General features: G+C 39.3%; 1 protein-coding gene across 1 annotated transcript; it reads right to left on the reverse strand.

The window, feature by feature from the left end:
* Window positions 1-4,599: 4,599 nt before the first annotated feature.
* Window positions 4,600-20,563, reverse strand: YIPF7 (Yip1 domain family member 7). The gene is made up of 6 exons (XM_014962305.1): window positions 20,516-20,563; window positions 18,196-18,312; window positions 16,553-16,713; window positions 14,716-14,861; window positions 10,100-10,281; window positions 4,600-4,953 (listed from the first exon to the last, which is right to left on the reverse strand). Exons 2-6 carry the CDS (start codon window positions 18,309-18,311, stop codon window positions 4,791-4,793), a joined length of 768 nt encoding a protein of 255 aa, XP_014817791.1. The 5' UTR covers window position 18,312; window positions 20,516-20,563; the 3' UTR covers window positions 4,600-4,790.
* Between the last annotated feature and the right edge of the window lie 427 nt (window positions 20,564-20,990).

Consider the following 20,990-nt stretch of genomic DNA (forward strand, 5'->3'; position numbering starts at 1 on the left):
ATTGCTAATGCTATGTCCTCAATAAGTGGCAATGTAATGCCCAGAACTTGTTGCAGTTCTGATGTCTTGTAACCTATCATATATCTGTATATTTTTATTTGTCCATGAATATATATATATATCTGTATATTTTTGGCTACCAAGCTTGAACAAACCCATAACAGCCTGACCACTAAATATGTTCCTAACAATGCGGGAGGAAAAGGAAATTTAAAACAGACACAATTTATTGAATTCTTGCTTCACTTATACCTGTTAGTGATATGAATACAGGTAAGTAATTCAACATTACTGCAAAACTCACTTAAGACCGTTCAGTGGACAGAAAATGCCAACGTGTGAAGATGGCTGTTTAGCAAGGAGCTGCAATAAACGTGGTGGCAAGAGAAGTCTGAGACAAGACACAGAGTTGTCGCCTCTCATTCTCAAGTGACATAAACAATGCAGTCATGAAATCAGTTTCACCGCTTCTGTATATAAGCTTTCTGTGGAATCCACGCTAAACAAATGGAAAAATATTACGCTTTGCTAATGAAGCTATTTCAGCAGGAAGCACGGGATGTGTCCAATTCAGTGTGTCAGCAGCTTTCAATTCTCAATCCGGTTTATCAACAGTTAAACTATTCAAGGCCTGTATTATAACCTTCTACAGATGATGCATGACAAGTTGATTTTTGATAAATAGTGGAACCTTGGTACTACAAAAGTGGCCCTTGGCTTGCCAAGGTGAGCAGGTCTCTGGATGCAACCCGGTGTGTTGTCAGCCGCTGCTGTTCAGATCACCATTTTATCCCCATTGCTCACTCTGACCCGTGCTATTGTCTCCTCTTACTCGGAATATATCTGCCTTGACACTCGCCTGCATTTTGTTGCAACAGAACAGCAAAATGTTTAAGCTACAGCAGAATGCTGCAAGCTCATTTCTGAGGGTGACCTTGAGTACCTCTGGCACACCAGAAGTGCTGGGGAAGACAGGTGAGCACTTTGTCTCCTACACCTCTCCTATACCTCCTGTGTCCCACACTGGTATCACTACTTGAAAGGAACTGAGTGCATGCCCATTTTTGTGTGTGAATGCACATTCAGATTTAGACTCTCACATGCATGCTATGAAAATCAAAAAACCAAAGACTGATAAGAAACTTTCACCCTCCATGAACGTGATTTCCTCCCCGCCTTTTTCTTTGAACTTTGTGTTTAAGATTTAGATGAGATATCAGGAAGAAATTCTTTACTGTGAGGGTGGTGAGGCACTGGAACAGGTTGCCCAGAGAAGCTGTGGATGCCCCATCCCTGGAGGGGTTGAAGGCCAGGTTCGATGGGGCTTTGAGCAACCTGGTCTGGTGGGAGGTGTCCCTGCCCGGGGCAGGGGGGGTGGAACTCGATATTTAAGGTGCCTTCCGACCCGAACCGTTCAATGATTCTATGATTTTAGATGAAAATAGCATTGATTTTTGAGGAAGCAACTGCTTATAATAGTGACAATAATATTTTCAAATTCAGGAAGCACACAGGAATAACAGGGCCAAAAGCATCACCATGATTTAAGGTGCCTTCCAACCCGAACCGTTCTATGATTCTATGATTTTAGATGAAAATAGCATTGATTTTTGAGGAAGTAACTGCTTATAATAGTGACAATAATATTTTCAAATTCAGGAAGCACACAGGAATAACAGGTCCAAAAGCATCACCATGGTCCTGCTGACCTTCAGAGACATATGTAAAAATGAGGAATCTTGTTTAAAAGAAGTAAAGACCCTTGAAGAACACCATACTGGGAGCACAGCACCAGTGCATACCGCTTGCTGGAAATCCCTTGGGAACAGGAAAAAGGAAAAATGCATCTCAGTGAAGAAAAGAAAAAAGTGATAAATTCTGAGAGAATAAACATAAAACTGTAATTAGACTAGCATTTGCTTTGTAAATACTGTGGCAAAATTTCAAGGTGTTCATTTTCCCCATAAATAATTTGACTTGTCTGTGACATCAAAAGAAACCAATGGCTTGATTCACGGGTTCCCCTGCCATTCATATCACGCAGATCAGGATGAAAATGAATATAAAGTGCTGCAGAACAGAGCCGTTTTATACTTCTTTTAGGCAGTATGAATGGTAATAGGAAGTGTAGGACAAAAATGGATCTAATGTTTCTAACCCATCTTTTCTGAACTTCAGGAGTGCAACCATATGAATCTTTATGTGTTCAGACCAGAGAAGGCCATTAGGGCATGGTAAATCAAACTGCCTGATTTTATAACCATACCCCAGAGTCACTTGTCATGTTTATCTGTGCCTCATTAGTGGCAAATTTAGTCCCTGATACAGCAGGGCCAAATCTGTCTTGCTTGCAAAAGCTGATCTTCCAAATTCACACACTTCCCACTTACATGCAACTAGATCATGCCTAGTTATAGCCACAATTTGCTCCAGGGTCATGCCTCCAGCTTTGCCTGTCGATGCCTGTGTTCCTAGCCTTGCAACAAAAAATTGGATAAACACAGCAAGTATTTTTCCATAAATGAGTTGTGATTTTTTAAGGGACTGGCTAAGTACACATTACCATTTGTTTATTTCTTATGACCCCTAGTCCAGAGGGGAGTTCAGTAAAATGAATTCCAGGATGGTTTGCACAAGAGTTCTTAAAAAAACAAATACGCCAACAATGGGAAATATTTTTACCAAAGGCTCTTTCAATTCAGAAGCAGAATCAGTAGCTTGAGGACAAGCTGATCATCTGATTTACCTCTGACCCTAAAAGGATTAAGAAGACAATTAATTTTGCGTATTCTTGAGCAGTTTTGCCATGCTAAGCTTCTATATAAGTGCTTGCAGTATCAGGACTCTCTTTCACAGAATCAGTGCTCCTCAGCCTAGAGAGAGAAATATTTTGTAGGCATTTCACTGAAGAATTCAAAATAGTGAATATATTGCAGGATAATCAAGACCATAAAAATATTCTTCAAGAAGGCAGACAGCCTAAACCATTGATGAAATATTCTACTGTCATTTATTTCCTTCACATTTCCCTTTATTTCATCTATTTCTTTTCCCTAGCCCTTTCTACAGCTACATTCATTTTCCCTACCACTGCCTGCTGGATTTTGCTCCTGTTATGACTGTACACACGTCTCCATTTCCTCTTGATGGCTTGAAACTTCTAATATTATATTTTGAAACATCATCTTGTGCATTCTGTGCTTCATTGCTATTATAAAAATGTTAGGTTCCTGTAAAACTAAAAGCATCAAATAGAATTTTTTTGGGGACAGATAAAATTCTGGAGAGTTATAGTTTCCTTGCTCAAATAGAATTCTGCCTTTCAGAAGACATTTTTAGGAGTCGCCTTTGCTTTGTGTGGTGCTTTTCTGCAGTGACAGCAGGTGGTAGTTTAGTGGCTATTTTAAAATATAACTTTACTGCACATTACAAATAGTACAATAGTGTTTTGGACAGCAACACCTCTTAAAAAAAACCAAAACAACAAAACAAAACAACAAGACGACATTCCTAGTTTCCTCCCTCTGTTGTAGCTACTTGTTCTTGGAAATCCTTCAATATCACAAAGCAGGGCCACTCACTCTTCTGTTAAAAAAAAAAAAACAACCAACCTGCACACATAAATCCTGGTTATTAATTAGTGATCATAAAAGATGACAAGCTGGTGGTTTTTTTTGAAACAAATAAATTTGTATTTTCACTTGGTTTACTCATGTCATGATTTCAGCTGGGGCGGCATCAACTTTCTTTCTAGCAGCTGGTATAGTGCCATGTTTTGAATTTGGGATGAGAATGGCATTGATAGCACACTGCTGGTTTTGGTTGTTGCTGAGCAGTCAAGGCTTTTTCTGCTCCTTACCCCACCCCACCAGTGAGTAGGCTGGAGGGGCAGAAGAAGCTGGAGGGAGGACACAGATGGAACAGCTGACCCCAACTGACCAAAGGGACACCCCATACCATGTGCCGTCATGCTCAGTATATAAAGTTGGGGGAAGATACCCCACCCCACCAGTGAGTAGGCTGGAGGGGCAGAAGAAGCTGGAGGGAGGACACAGATGGAACAGCTGACCCCAACTGACCAAAGGGACACCCCATACCATGTGCCGTCATGCTCAGTATATAAAGTTGGGGGAAGAAGGAAGCGGGGTGTTCAGGGTTATGGCATTTTGTCTTCCTAAGTAACCACTGTGTGATGGAGCCCTGCTCTCCTGGGGATGGCTGAACACCTGCCTGCCCACTGGAAGCCCTTGTTCTGCTTTGTTTGTATGTGCGGCTTTTGCTTTACCTGTTAAACTGTCTTTATCTCAACCCACAAGTTTTTTTTTTTTACTTTTAAGCTTCCGATTCCATCCCCCATCCCAACTGGGGGCAGTGAGGAAGTGACTGATGGTCCTAGTTGCTGGCTGGGGTTAAACCACAACAACTAGGTCCATTAAATATTTACATTATTGTTTCCAGTAACTCTAGTAAATGTAACATATAATAAACACTCAGAAAATATTTTTTTAAATTATCATTTATTTCACATTTTTTCACTTTTACTACCTTCTCAATACAAATGTTTTTCTTTAAGCTGTAAGACTTTTAAAACACCATTATTGCAGTCATCTACCTGTTAACTTGATTTTTTATTTCATTATCAGCCATTAGGCAAATAAAAGGTAAGTCATATAATCTAATTTTGTTAATGGAACGTAATGCAACTCTAGGCAATCTAAAAATAAGTAAATAACCCCTTGCCCCTCCAACAACCATAAACAGACTGTAATAAGGCTACCAGAAAATACATCTCAGAAAACGGTTAAAAGGGCAAAAAGTCCATAGAGTAAAGCACACGGATATGCAATGAGAAGCTGCTGTCCTTCCATAGCCAACGCAGAGGTAAAGATTTTGGAGGCTGACAAACTGCACCATCCAATAATAAACAGAGCTAACAAAGTTCCTGGGATCCCCCTAGGAGGAAAAGAAAAAAAAACAAAAACAACAAAATAAACCAAAAGAAACAGACCAGAAACAATTTGTTAGCAAACGTGGCAGTAAAAAAAAAAACAAAACAAAAGAAACCAAAAGAAACAGAACAGAAACAATTTGTTAGCAAACGTGGCAGTAAATCTTACCAAACTCAAGTTCACGTCTAGCAACTTGTTATTGATAAGGTAACAGTCACTGGAAGAACCAAGGACTGACTGACATAATGTAAGTCAAGTCTGAGAAACAAATTAAAATAGTAACAGGAAACAAAAAGGTAATTTCTTCAGCATGGATAAAAGCAGCAGCTTCATCAGTAGTACTCCTAAAAATGCAAGTGCATTTCCAATTAAATCTGGGGCTCCAGCAGTTGCAGCAGCTGAAGTTTAATTTTAAGTTAGCAAAGATCCTAGTGCAGCCAAAATAATCTTGTAGAAGTTGTTAGGATCTAAATTGACACTAAAGACCTAATCTTCCATCAGGCAGCCTGAGAAACATGAGAAGTTGCATTTTTGTAACACGTGGCACAGGTTTTAAGTGCGCCTTGGATTCTAAGGAGAGACAACAAGGCTCTTAAAAAATTACACCGCAGCTGACGATGCAGGAAGGTGTCGACCACCTCCCAGGAGAAAGCTCAACTGGTCTTTTAAAAATGGGTGCACGTTGAGTAGAAGGGATAGGAAAAGAACCACTGAGAAAAAAAATATTATGCTTATCCTGGCATCCTTCTCTGCACACTGAAAGGACGGTGGCTTTCCACACCGCCTCTTGCTGACAGCTGAGCCCTTCTGAAGTTCTCCACCTGTTCTCCACGTTCTGCCACCTCTCAGGCACAGGGTGACCTGGGGAACTGATGATTGTGGGACTATGGTCAAAAACCCACTGAAATATTCCTGGAGATTACAGAGAGCTCACTAGTAAACCTGGAAGGAAGAAATTCTTGCCAATAAATAATGTTTCACATATGCTTTATTTGCACTCTGTATTTGCAGCTTCCTTCTGTAAAATGCATGAGATCATGCGCGTAATACGCTGCTGAAGTACATAATGAGATCGGCCGTGCTTCACACTTTCTCTGTGTCAGTCTCAAGGATGGGGAGAATGAATGAACCTCTGCCACTTGTTAAAGGACTTCTGGTGCCCCACTTTTCCAAAGTCCATGCAAAACAGAACCAGAAGTGAGAAACAGACTACATACACTTACTTAGAAATAACCTCCACTAGTATTATTATTGCAATTAAACCATGATGAGTAAAGTTTGCCCTATTTGATTGACTTAGTTTATTTAATGCAATTGACTACATATACTTACCTAGGTCCATTTATCAGAAATAATCTCCACTAGTATTATTATGGCATTTAAACCATGATGAGTAAAGTTCACCTTATTTGATTGACTTAGTTTATTTAATGCAATTATAACACAAAAAATAGTTCATTTCTTGGCAATACAGTCTCCAGGCCAATAAGGTACTTGGTGTTGTCATCTCTTGGGATGTTGGGGGAGGAAGAAGAGGATTGATTTTAAGTTGACTCAGCACCTCCTTGCAACTTCAACCCATTAAAAATAAAACATTAAGGACTATGTGATTTAATATCCTCAGTTTAACTGTTTTTTAAACAGCATTCGGGGAAATTACACCGGGCTCTGTGAATCACATTCCTTGCCTCTGCTCCAAGTGGAGATGCTAAGATGTGCACTTAATCATCTAGCCAGAAATTCAGAGCTGGTATGGATGGCTGTTTAGCAGGTACCCATGCTGGCAGAGGGATGGGATGTAACAGGAATGTACTGTGTGACAACAGTTTTCAGCTGGTATAATGACTCTTTAGGGGGCCATCACAAGGCAGTACAATTTAGAGCTGTGGCTGTTCTGCCTTATGCTGAAGTCCAATGGCTTCTCATGGTTTGCTCCAGGACTGGCAGTGAGCGGGATGGAAAGGTGACATAAAATCAAACTGGAGCCAGGCTCCAGGACTGGCAGTGAGTGGGAAAGGTGACATAAAATCAAACTGGAGCCAAGAGGTACTTCTGTGCACTTAAAAATTCAGTCCTTGATCTAACAGCAAGTTACTGCCAAAAGGAACGGTTTAGCTTTAGCAGAAAGCTTGTGCCTGGTGTGTCTGTGAGGGCCAAATTCTCAAGCACAGGAGATGGGCAAAAGGCAGATGTTGTGCTCACAGTGACCAAGAGGACTGGGGGTGTACTGGCATGAGATTGAGTTGGGGGGACAGACCTGAGTGGACCGTCTCTGCTTCTCTCTCTCATGACCTACAGATGCAGTCACCAAATGGGTCCTGTGCATCGTCTGGGTCTAAGAATTCCTTTCTCCACTCTTACACTCGTTGCCTTCACCGTTTAGTCAAGGAAATGGCTTGACCACTCTATTCAGGAATTCGATAGTAAAGAATTCTTGTTGGTTTTCTTTTCCAGGAAAAAAGTCTGCTGAAGTTTATCCCCAAAAGGAGACCTACTCAATTTGGGCTTAGACATGATATCAGCATAGACGGGCACAAACAAACCTGATCCCACGTAAGCTTGCATACCAGAACTGGTTTTCTCTTTGGTACTATTCAGCACCCAAAATATCCCATATTATGCTTTATTCATTTACAGTGGAATAGCTAATAATGAAAACTGGAAATTCTTGGATTAGTATATATCTCTGCGATAGATGCATGCATTATCTTACTTAAATTTCTGTGAAAACAGATATTGAAGTAGTTCTTTACACTTTGAAATAGACACAAATGTTTACAAATATTTTAAAAATTAGTTAGTGCATTGCTGTCTTTGCCATTTTAAATATGTTTTTAAACTAAAAATAATCAAATATATCTTGGATTTAAAAGTTGCCACTTAATTTTAATAGCATGTTTGTAGTAGTTAACTTTGGTACTTGCTGTGTTCAAGCAGTTTCATACAGTCAGTGAGAAAAGACTGCAGAATCCTGTAGACAGGCACTTACCATTATCAATTCATTTCAGAAATAATGGTTTAATTTTGTAAAGGCTATCACAGTATAGTATTTATAGATTTTCCAAACACGTGCTTTCTGTAAATTTGCATCATTTTACAAAGGTGCAGTGCATCCCATATTATGCTTTACTCAGTTACAGTGGAATAGCTAATCATGAAAACTGAAAATTGTTGGATATATCTCTGCGATAGATGCATGCATTATCTATCCCATATTATGCTTTATTCATTTACAGTGGAATAGCTAATAATGAAAACTGGAAATTCTTGGATTAGTATATATCTCTGCGATAGATGCATGCATTATCTTACTTAAATTTCGGTGAAAACAAATACTGAAGTAGTTCTTTACACTTTGAAATAGACTCAAATGTTTACAAATATTTTAAAAATTAGTTAGTGCATTGCTGACTTTGCCATTTTAAATATGTTTTTAAACTAAAAATAATCAAATATATCTTGGATTTAAAAGTTGCCACTTAATTTTAATAGCATGTTTGTAGTAGTTAACTTTGGTACTTGCTGTGTTCAAGCAGTTTCATACAGTCAGTGAGAAAAGACTGCAGAATCCTGTAGACAGGCACTTACCATTATCAATTCATTTCAGAAATAATGGTTTAATTTTGTAAAGGCTATCACACTATAGTATTTATAGATTTTCCAAACATGTGCTTTCTGTAAATTTGCATCATTTTACAAAGGTGCAGTGTGTGCTCGTGGATTTCTTGTACAGACAACAGTACCCCGTGCGGTTGTAACAGCTGGTTTGGAGTTCGTCCCATCTGTTCTACGATTATGTATCTGCACCTTTTATTAGGGTGGATTATTAAACAGGTTAATCAAGAAAATATGGGAAGTGTAGGAGAATAGAGAATAAACAGCCTCTTCAGTGTCACTAATGTTCATCCCATCAAGGACAGCCCAGAAACACTTTAATACACAAAATATGGTCAGGTTAACCTGTCATAGCTCCACAGAAACACGCTACAAGGACTGTGCCAAAATCTTCATCCCACTATATAATTTCCTTAACAAATAATATATACATATATAAAATTGCTGCTTTTCCAAAGAAAACAAACAGGGGCACTTTCTTATTCATCGGCTGCCAAGTCCCACACGTTACAGATTGGAGAGTTAGAAAGGTAAGTGAACAACAAAGACTGAGGAGGGTAACCATTATTAATAACGTGTTAACGATGGATAAAAGTACTGCTCAAGACCTTCAGGCAAGACCTGGAGCTTGCTTGTACTTTTCTGTATGTGAACAGGGAGCTAAACACAGTCTGTATTTTAAAAGGCTTACCGAATGAGGGGGAAGGAGAGGTTTGCATACAAATTTCCTATTCATAGTCATATTACTGAACATGCACACACACACACAGATACATATGCCTCCACGCATTTGATTTTTCAAAGGTTTCCGTTATTTTCAAGTTTGCAATTACACCACAACTATCCCACAAAGTATATGACTCGACTACATCTTAAACCCTTGTGCTAATGCTCCAAATCATTAAGGGTTGCTTGATTATTTCATTCTGTCACACAGAAGTTGGACTACAAAAGGAAAGGAAGCATAGCAGCGGGATGCTATGAACATGACAGTATGAACAAAAAAAAAACAACTATCCCACAGAGTATATGACTCGACTACATCTTAAATCCTTGTGCTAACGCTCCAAATCGTTAAGGGTTGCTTGATTATTTCATTCTGTCACACAGAAGTTGGACTACAAAAGGAAAGGAAGCATGAGGATGGGATGCTATGAACATGACAGTATGAACAAAAAAAAAAAGCAGGAAAACCAGCTATATAAAGCCAAAGTCCCACAGTTGCTTTTAAAATTGATACCTGAGTTTGGCCACCGCAGGTTCTGCAAGACAAAAATGATATCTGCAAATATCAAAAGCACTCTCAGTCCAAGTGGGGAACAGTGGAGTTAAAGACTCATATTAAAATGAATATATATCACCCCTCTCAAACACAGTCCAGTTTTGTCCATTTCCACCTACATACACACACACACACGCAAAATGGTGTTGTTCCAAAACTCACTACATAACTGCTTACAGAATGTTTTGCATAACGTCAGCTTTCTGCCTTACTGCCCTCTGGATGATGCCTGATGCCACAGACGGGTACTTACTGTAGCGAGAAGACGACTGCAGAAGACGAGAGGATCACCATGGGCAGCAGGCAATAGCCCAAGACACTGGCAACGCAGCCGTGCGAGACTCCCGACACGCTCATCAGGTTCAGCAGGGCATGCATAGCAAGGCACCCGATGGCGCTCATGCCATACACGTAGCCAAAATGAACTTTTCCTGCCTGGAATAAAGATGAGTAAACATGACGCATGAGGAGACAGAAGGCAAGCACTAGGTTTCCTACTTTTTTCTTGTTGACTCTCTCCGCTTCACCTACAGCAGTGCAATTGTAAACCACAGCTGATACTTTTGGGTGATTTCTGCATCAAAAATTTAAATTTTAAATTAAACTGCTAATTTAAACTTATCAGGCTGATTCTCAGTCTTATTGTCATTGGGCTCTGAACATGAAAGGAATTGGTTGGGGAAACTTGGGACTGGTAATGAACTGAGAAGAAATTATGGAAAGCACATTTTAGTGTCAGGAGAAATCTTCCCAATAGGTGTACACAGGGCTGTGGAAAAGCACCCTAAGTAAAACAATGACCCCATTTACTTGATATGCTTCACACTTTATTACAAACCTCCAGCTTTAAGCAGGCCTGCAAAAAATAAGTGAAATTTTGCTGCAAGTATGCTGGTTTTCAGGGTGAATGTGTTCATTCTTCCCCTTGACTACCATGAGAAAGACACATCTCTGTGGTTAGATCAATACAACGTGTTCAGTTCAACATAAACCTTAGTAGTCACTGTCAGCTTGTGTTCTTTTTTTTGTTCCAATGAATGAAAAATTCCCCAGGTGTTTTTTTCTTCCAGGTTTTATTCCTTTGTGTGAATTTAGTGCCTGCGAGAGGTACCAGCCTGACAGCCTGGAGCCTGATGTTTTCTAATTTATACACAAAGCTAGACAACAGACAACTGTGGCCACAGCACCACTGGTTTCTTCATCTCTTGCCATCATTTTGAAGGATCACCTCCAGGCATGAGAGCATTGTTCAGTCCCAAAAACGAACACTCACAAAAGACTGATAAATATTGTTTCTCTCTATTTCAGCTTCTAACAAATTAAATACTGAATGTTGTCTATGCAATACTGCCATTTTCACATCTGTATGTCAGAAATAAACATTTGTACATCAGAAACAAACAGTGATTGGAATGAATAAGGTTTTGTTTGCTTTGTGTTGAAATTTTGTGTCCTAAAGATAACATGCATTTTTGAAGGAGAAAGCTCAAACCTTGGACCCAACCCTTAACTCAGGCTCATGGAATAAACTTCCCAAATGAAGGGCCACAATGCATCACCTTCCACACGTAGCTATATATATACATTCTTAAAACACAGCTGTGTTGTGCATACACACATCTTTATATTGCACACATTATATATTGCATATGATGAACCACATGACGATCAAAAATAATGGAAAGTCCCAGTTTCCCAATTATTTTTTAGCTTATGTTTGGATTCTTTTATCATAGATAAGGTGGAAATATTATCGAAGCTTTTTTCATGGTTTGCAATATTTACAAGTATCTCTTCCAGGATGGTTAGGGAAGATTGAGATCATCTCCTACTTTACTCACCTATACATTATTAAAAAACCTGGGAGAAAACAACTATCTTGAAGGACCCTGCTTGTCTGCTTCCTGTATCCATTTGGGTGGAAACTGATCACTGGATGCCAGCAGTATTTGAGCTCAACAGATATGAAGCAACACAGAGGAGAGAGCCTAACCTAGAGATGACACAACCTGGAAGTCCTAATGTTGCAGATTCTGAGAACTCACCAGCTCCAGCTGGAGAGCAGTGCACGCTTACGTGAAAGGCAACCTCTGTTAATTAGATCTGCCTCTACATCAGCACCGTTATTCTGTTTTCAGCTTGACCTGGCTCATTGCTGAGCTCCCCTCTGGTTCCAGTCCTCAAGGTTAGGTCAGGTTCAGCCAGGTTGCAATATCCTCTCAACACCCCGAGTGTTGGTCTCTTCCCCGCCAGTGCATTCCACCATAAAGGAATACTCTATTCCAGAACTAACAGCATAAGAACACACTTATTTAGGCACAGAGGCCTTTGCTGGCATTTGTATACTACTGGTATAACATAATAAGGAAAAAATGCTTCACCGACTAAGATTAATAATAGCTAAAGACAGTGTGGAAGAGCAATATTAGCTCAGATTATTATCAATTACAATTTAAGTCATTAAAGATTTGTAGTAAATTTAACATCTGCAACAGTTTGGGGCAACCAACTAAGAAAAGCTCTGTCTCAAACAGATGCGACAACTACAAGCTTTTAGTCTGTTTGTTTCAGTGTACTTTATTATTCCACACAGCACTATTTAGCAGCTTAGTCAAAGATTAAGAAACTACGGAGAGAGAGCTGAAGGGAGCACTAGCACCAGCAGCTTGCTGAAATCTACACTTGGTAAAATGTTTGATTTGTGGTGCAGGAGAGTGAGAAATATATTTAAAAAAAAAAAAAAGCAGCTGAACATGTTGGTTCCAATTCTAGTCTGTCTTAACATATGTAAATGTATTGACTCACACACACGGGAATACTCCCGGTTCACAGTGATGTAAGCAAAATCAGAATCAGGCTTGATTAGTCTGGCAGGCTTTGATGAATGGAAAGAGCTAAATTTGTCCTGCGGAAGGAACAAGGTTAGAAGAAAGTCAGACTTCCTGTGCTTGTTTGCATCTGCCTAGAGTGGGTACTATTGTCCCTAGTCCAAGTGGATGGGGAAGTCTGATTTTGTAGAAAGGGCTATGTAAAATGCAAAGCAGCTGAGACTCAGCTCCTGCTCACTTTCACACTGCTGTTGTTTCTCTGCCTGCAATGGAGCTGCCCTGTTTTATGCCAGTCTGAGGGAGACCAAGTCCTGCTGCCAGGCTAACCATCCTTTCCCCTCTTCCCCTGTGCTCTGAAAGAACTGATACCATTTGAAGAACACCTTTGCATGTTTTTCCACAGTTAAAAAGCTGAAACTAAATACAATTTATAAATTATTTTTGGAAACAAGCTCTCAACCAAATTTTGTTCCTGGTGCTATTAGAAGAGAGCTACTCAAGTACAGAAAGATATCATAGCTTACACAGCTGAAGAGCCACTTTAGCATTCAAATGCATCTGAGGCAAAATGAGCAGCCTGAATATATAAGATGGCCCATGGAAATGCCATAGACCTATTGCTGTGAGGTTGTGGCACAAAAACACTAGGCTGTATCAGAGGAGTTCTGCTGACCTAGAACTGCAGCACTGAAAATAGCTGTTTTTCTAATGATACTTAAAACGCTTGATATCCTAGAATAAATATGGTAATTGAAGTACTTTATTTCAATAATAGTAGTTTAATATTCATTATAATTGTTGGCTATCCAGACAGCGAGATCAACAGCAACTATTTTTTTTTTAATTCTTTCTTTCTTTTAGCTTTCCTTTCATTTTCCTGATTATAATCAAACCAACACTTTCTCCTTTTATTCCCCTCATACCTTTATTTCTCTAGGTGGAAAACAGCCTGTCTTCTTTCGCTTCCCACCTTATTTTCCTTTTATTCCTTCTCCTCTTGCCGCTTCCACCCTTTTAAAGGATTTCTATTTTTATAGGGACATAAATAATAATAATACTTGCCATTTATATTGCAGTTTGCCCATTCAAGGTACTGCACTGACATTACAAATTGAGTAAGAACTTGCAAGAGTCTTCTGATTCAGCACTACTTATCAGCGAGGAAATGGAGAATTAGAGCCCCGTTTCCCTCACCTCAATTGCTCGAGCAGTAAAGCCCTTCCTAGAATGGTCCCACCTTATCCCTGTCTGATAAATTGCTGCCGACAATCAGAGCTGTACTTCAGCAGCACCGGAGAGCCCTCGTTGTCAGCGATAAATAGGTGAATTTAGGAGTAGCGTACAATCCCTGTCCAACTTCCCTCCTGTAGGAAAGCTATATTCATAAAGAGGAAAGAGGTTAAACACAGGCTACCATATTTTATTTAGCAGATGATCTAGAAAAAGAATATAAACTAAGGAAGTGCTAGCAAAATTTACAGGAAGGTATTGCAAATTTGAGGCAGGAGGGAAAAGGCCATTTCCACTTCCTTTTTCAATTTATTCTGGTTACATAAAGATATTTTTTGGATATCTTTGCACTCTCCAAAGTAAGATTGAGAGAAGATAATTTCAAAACAGTTGCAAGAATGTCTGGAAAACTGGGCTGATCTGTTATGCTTTTTTATTCCCTCCTTTAAAACTTGCCTTTTAGGTCCTTACCTAGTGCATGCTGCCATGCTTCAGATGTTCAGAGCCTCCCCAGGATATAAGCTGCACAGATCTGTCCTTTGTTCCTATTAAATCCCACCCCCAAAGATGGTGTGGTCTTTTATTCCACCGGAAGTAACACATCACTCACCTGTATTACATCTATATTACATTGAAACTGTATTCAGGTACTTTCAAAGCCAGGAGACTTTTAAATATATAAACTGAGAACAAACAGCAGCAAACGACTCAGTTTATGTCAGCTGTACATCTTCTGCAACTTCACATGCCTTAGCACCCAGGGATTAACTTGTTAGAAAAGAAATCTCTCAAAGTATCTGCCCCATCCTACCAGCAGCAACGTTGCTCCAAGGGCCAAACAGAAAACCATAGGTCCGGTGAGGTCTGTCTCATTCATAATGCTGCCATCTGCAGGCTTCATTGGATTTAGAACCGTTAATGTTTTTTGCCATATATGCTCAAAATTGATCCCAAGTTCTGCAACAAGAAATTCCAGGATTGTTAATTGCTCGCTGGAAACCAACACTGTTACAGAAACCCATTAGCTACCACAAAACCCAAAACAAGCAAACAAATTAATGGCTTTATTGAAGATACTATTGTAGGATGACGTATTCTGTAGTAGGAACATGCTGTCCCTGCTATACACCCAGTATATTTAAGTCAGCTCTCATTCTAAATTGGAATATTAATTCCTTAAATCCAATTTTAGGCAGTGAACCAAAAAAATTGCCCTCAGCATTTTTGAGTTAGTATTTGTTTTTTCTACATTTAAAACACATATATCTAATGCCACACTAACTCAGATGTTGAAAAATATGCTAATTAACCATAACTGCAGAATTCAAGATACTCTAGAACACTGAGGACAGAGATATATGCTTTAATTCTGGCAAATCTGACAAGAGATGTGTCTTAAGTCAGAACTGCCAGAGGCACTTAAAAATGACATTCTTCCCTTCAAGGCAAGTTAATAATACTTTATGCAATGCTTTATAAGCTTTTTTTTGCATTTAAAAAGTAATTACTGAGAACCCCTAGAAACTGAACAAAATTCTTCTGCATTAAAGTTGATGGGAATTCTGCCATTAACTTTACTGGGGCAAAGATTTCTCTTGAAACTTCTGCAGAAAGACTTCAGCTTGCAAAGAGGAGTCATCTTCCCTGAGATGTTCCAGCATCTTTCCAGGGAAAAGTTTACTTCTGAACTGCATGCCAGAATTACTGAGACTGACAATGTGTTAGATCTCTTTGGAAAGCCAAGTCTTTACCTTATTCCATCACCTTGAGCTGAGCCAAAACATTATATAAAGTTGTTGTGTATTAAAATGTGTGTCTTTGGTCGGATTTATTTGGTAGGTAGATATGAATATCTCTGAAGCCCAGAGGATGAGTAGCAGTTGTATTTCAACATCCTTTAGGCAGGGTGGGCTGACTGTGGAGTTAAATGCTTGGAGGTCTGAGAGGTAAAGATCTAGCAGTTACCTATATCAAATAGAGTGATCTTGCTGTTTTTAAGGCAGTAGGAGTATCTTAAGTAGTGCAAAATCCACTTGCTTTCCCAGATGCTAAAGCAGGCTGAATATGCTCTTTTTACATTCTGCTGAAATAATCACACAAAAAATCTTTGATTTTTTTTTTTTTAATGTAGCACAAGTATTTTGTAAACTACAAAATCGGTATTAGGATGTTTCAATCATCATAAAGAATGATATTGTTTGTGTAATTAAATGAACAACTAATTGAAGCTGAAGGCAGCTTTCTCAATTTCTTCCCCACTGAAACAAGCTATTTAGCATTTTCAAACTATTAAATTTATTATTAGATATGCAAAAAGGATTATTATCAGTATTTATTAATTATAGATGTTCCAATACATATGTGGGATAAACACAGAGTGGAAAAAAATATTTGAAAATGTGAATGCAAAACTTATTGTTATGCTGTCATCTAGTGGTAGTAAAGTATATGCTATATATGCCATAAGGATGAATGAATCCATGGCAAATTCAAATATGAAAATGCAGGTTTGAGGGCCAGAAGGTGAAGCTCACACAGCACCTTAGCAGAGAGCTTGGCAGCTTTGCCAAGCTGATGGACACCAGCTGGCAAATAAAAGTTTAGGCACCCTCAGGAACCACACACATTGTTCATGGCTGTATTTTTACCTTCCAGCAAAGGAGGTTCCTCGTCAAATCCGTCAACATAACCAAGATGAGTGTTGGGACTGTACGTTGGCTGCAAAATCTGACCCGTATAACTCTGAGAGGACAGCAGCATTTCTGACGGGGCAAAAGCACTGGCTGGAGGCTGGTCTCCTGTCTGGCTCCTGGGGCAGGAAGCAAATCACAGCAGAACAAGTCCTCAGCACAGGAAAGACAGGAACCTATTGGAGTGGGTCCAGAGGAGCCCATGAAGATGATCAGAGGGCTGGAGCACCCCTCCTCTGAGGACAGGCTGAGAGAGTGGGGGCTGTTCAGCCTGGAGAAGAGAAGGCTCCAAGGAGACCTTACAGACCCTTCCAGTACTTAAAGGGGGTCTACAGGAAAGATGGGGACAAACTTTTTAGCAGGGCCTCTTGCAATAGGACAAGGGTAATGGCTTTAAACTAAAAGAGGGTAGATTCAGACTAGATATAAGGAAGACATTTTTCACAAGAGGGGGGTGAAACACTGGCCCAGGTTGCCCAGAGAGGTGGTAGATGCCCCATCCCTGGAGGCCAGGTTGGACAGGGCTCTGAGCAGCCTGATCTGGTTGATGTCCCTGCTCATTGCAGGGGAGATTGGACTAGATGGCCTTTAAAGGTCCCTTCGAACTCAAACTATTCTACGATTTTAAGAAACTGCAATGAGCAACTTCACAACAGCTTAGAGCTGCTCACTATGTACCATGGTTTAAACTTTCACCTATTATCAATTTGGGGAACTTCGAAATTTTGGGGGCAAGATGCTGCTTTGCTTTTCTTCACTGCAAGCCCCTCTGACACCCATCAGGGGTCCTTGCTGGCCTCCCGGCACCTTGAAGCTTCTGTGCCCGTCCAGCTCAGGCAACGGTGCCGCATTGGGCCCCAGACTGGGGCCTGGTAACATTTCTCAGCTATGTCCATACCACTAATGAAAGAGCCTTATCTTTAGATAATTATTCTTTTTCTTGAATAGGAGAAAAACTTTAAAGAATTTATAGCAATATGTGCCCCAAAACCCACATTAATAATCTCAAGCTCAGTCACTCCAATCAGGCAAACAACCTGTAAGTCTAAAAGTAGCATGGAACCCAATCCTTTAAAAAGGAAGGTTTAATTATTAGTAATTCTGCCTTGGGGAAAGTCTAGATGATCTCCTGAAGCTCTTTCCTGCTCCTGTAAGCCCCAAAACCAGCTGGATCCATCAGCTGCTGAACAGGGAGGCTGCAGCAGCACCCAGCCTCCTACTGCAGTCATGTCCAAATCTCCTTAAGGAGAAAAGCTGAACAAGGAAGCTGCAGCAGCACCCAGCCTCCTACCGCAGTCATGTCCAAATCTCCTTAAGGAGAAACTCTTCTTAAGGGGAACTTCTTTCCTTCAGTGTCCCCCTTCCATGGGCAGAAGTCACCAATACGTTTAAAAAATAGAAGAAAAAAAAACACAACAACATAATAAGATTCTTCCTGACTTTCTTGTATTTCTCCACGAAAGCTTCCACTATGTTGATTATACAATCCTTTTTTGGCAATTGGATGCTGGTTTATGTCATTAATTTCATTTGAGCTTTGAGATATATCACCTTTTTTCTCTCTCTGTTTTATTTATTATTTTTTTTTAAAGCATACTTACTTTTTGCTTCCATAGAGGTTTTCATTAGAGCCATAACTGTTGTAACCTTCTTCCTGGTCATCTATGGTATAATTAGACTGGTAAAAGTCCAAGTTAAACTGCTCAAAATTTGACATTCTGTATGGAAAAAAAAAAAAAAGTATTGATAAAATAGCCTTTGGAACAAGCCAATATCTATGTTTTGAACTGCCCTAAACTGAAATGAAAACAACAAACCTTAAAGCCACAAATTCAAGAGAATCTTTCTGCGGAGACTCATGATAATTTGGAAGCAACAAAAACAGGCTCTTTATTTCCATTTGTTTTAACAAAAGAAATTAATCTTATATTATCATTAATTACTGTATAGTAATTTACAAGTGATATATAAGACTTGCTGTCTTGTCAGTGTTGCCAAACTTAAGTAATTCTTGAAGATATATATCAAGTGAAGTATTGGTTTAAACAGCCAGTTTTCCTATTTTAAAAGAAAATTGTGGCCACGTAGGAATGTTTAGAAATGAATGCTTTTCAGAAGTATTTTGGGTTTCAAAACCAACTGCAATTTCTAGACATTTGTGCTTTGCAATATTATATATGATCATCATAAAACATAGGGAAAATGCAAATATATTGGCAGAATTAGTGAATCCTGTTTAAGGGCACTGTAGCTGGCATGTTAGGAGTACCAGGTAAATATTCTCACTGGTTAGTTACATGCCTGTGAAGAAGACAGCATACTGAATGATTGGCAAGCAATAAAATCACATTAAAACATCTTTCATTCCTGCTGACCCGCAGGGCCAGCTCTGTAGCTACGGACTGGTTAGACTAAGAAAGAAACACCTTATTTGTTTTCCCTCCCACATTGTGAATAACGTAGGATTGGGTCATTCCTGCTTTTGTAACTATTTGAATTATGCATGAATTGGGCCCATTTCCCATACTCTGTGAGTAGGTAGGACTGGTGGTCTGGATCATATATAAGCAGCATAAGAAATTAAGGACATTGGTTCTGTACAACCTCACATACCTTTTGGCATTATAGAGTGTTTTAAGTTGCAAAGATATTTTATTAATTCTTAGAGTTGGTCTAGGTGCTTCCTATGCTATTAACGCATCTAACGATAAATCCAGAAAACAGCTTCAAAATTGGCAAGTTTACCAAGACGAGTAATTCCATGCCTTGAGTAGAGTATCCATAATATTAAGGACCAACCTCGCTCTGCCTGTGTTACCTTTACACTGAGCTGCAGGTGGCAAAACATAACACCTGCTCAGAGCAGGGCATCTGCTGAGGGAGTCCCCAAACCACCGATGGGCTGAGGCTGGTGGATGCCTGCAGGGATTGCTGGGTCCAAACCCCTGCCCAAAGCAGGGTCACCACCATCAAGTTGCTCAGGGCCATGTCTAATGGGGTTTCACAAAGTCTGGCTTTGTTATCTTTACTCCCTCCCACCAGGTGGTTATATTAATTGATGAGACCTCCCTGAGCCCTCTCTCCTCCCAGCTAAAGTTCTTCAGTGATTCAGGCAAGAGTGAGAGCAGGATTTAACTGTAAATGCACAGATGGATGCATGCGTTCCACCACTTGGCTGGCATTTATGTAGTTAAACTCTTAAAACACACACAGAATTCGTACAACCTTATAACCATAGCCATATCCAATTTACCTAGATTTTCATGTAAGATATTAATCTCCTAGCATTTCCCTTTTTCTTCACTTTTACCCTCTTTTCCAACCTTCCAAATGCCATTGGCAAAAATACACTTTTCATCTCACAGTTATCTTTATATTTATCAAGCACAAGCTGCTTATGGAAAAAATCTTTGCAAATCTCTTTGTAAGGTAAAAGTTATAAAGACTGGTATTTCATCCGGGACCTTGAAATGCGGCATGTTAAAGTTTCTAAATAGTATCTCATAATCAGACTAATCTGTGGGGACCCAATTCCTTCATTTACCTAGAGCATTCAAAGTAGAAGTAATTCTTATATTATTTTCTTAACTGCTGACCAGTCGTGCAGAATTTCCAAATTTAGAAGAGAAATAATTTCTACATTGTAAATACGAATTAATATAAATTAATTGTACTAAACTATTTACTGTGGTTTTATTTGGAATTGCACACCAGCTATGAATTTTTCAATAAAGATTTTACATGGAATACGTTTTAAAAAAATGTAGTTGGTACCTCTACCCAATAGTTCAGTTCCAGTAAGTCTTTAATGTTCTTTGCTGTTGCGATAAGGAATGAAATAATTACTTAACCAGGTGGGCTACTGTCTGCTTAGTAGAATGATAAACTTATTTTCCAAAATAATTTGGAGTTGTTACTTACTTTTTAAGATATTTGATGAAAACTCCAGTCTGTTGATTTTATAGGTTGGAGAACACTTAAAATATCCTCTTGCTTCAACAGGGATGAGCATAGTGCTATTTATAAGATTCTAAATTTGATCTCTGAACAGATGCATATGAAGGAAAAAAGCCCCACAACCTGTCAATATCACAGCCAGCATTTAACAAGAGCTAACAACAATAAGCAGAAAAAGATAACAATCTTCAACGAAAGCAGAACAAAATGAACAAATGCTGTTCTATATATTTCAACCCAATAATCAAGACAGTAGTTTAGAGCTTCTTTCTTAAATAGGTATTTATAAAGGTCCTGGTGGAGCCCGCATGAGCTGAACTGTTAGATATTAAAAAGTTTTAAGAATATGTAATAGCATCTGCTAAATGAGTAGGGTAAATACATTTACCTGGGGGTATGTTTCTAGCAGATGTTTCTGCAGGGCAAACTATGGGCCACA

This window comes from Calidris pugnax, unplaced genomic scaffold (genome assembly GCF_001431845.1).
Source record: "Calidris pugnax isolate Ruff unplaced genomic scaffold, ASM143184v1 scaffold806, whole genome shotgun sequence".
Taxonomy (NCBI): domain Eukaryota; kingdom Metazoa; phylum Chordata; class Aves; order Charadriiformes; family Scolopacidae; genus Calidris; species Calidris pugnax.

What these genes read in the sequence shown, in the direction of transcription:
- YIPF7 (XM_014962305.1), bottom strand. Translation starts at nt 18,311, where the DNA reads ATGTCAAATTTTGAGCAGTTTAACTTGGACTTTTACCAGTCTAATTAT. An exon ending in TTGGAGCAACGTTGCTGCTG is followed by an intron (nt 10,282 to 14,715) that starts GTAGGATGGGGC and finishes TCTTTATTCCAG; the next exon opens with GCAGGAAAAGTTCATTTTGG. An exon ending in GCAGTCGTCTTCTCGCTACA is followed by an intron (nt 4,954 to 10,099) that starts GTAAGTACCCGT and finishes TTTTCCTCCTAG; the next exon opens with GGGGATCCCAGGAACTTTGT.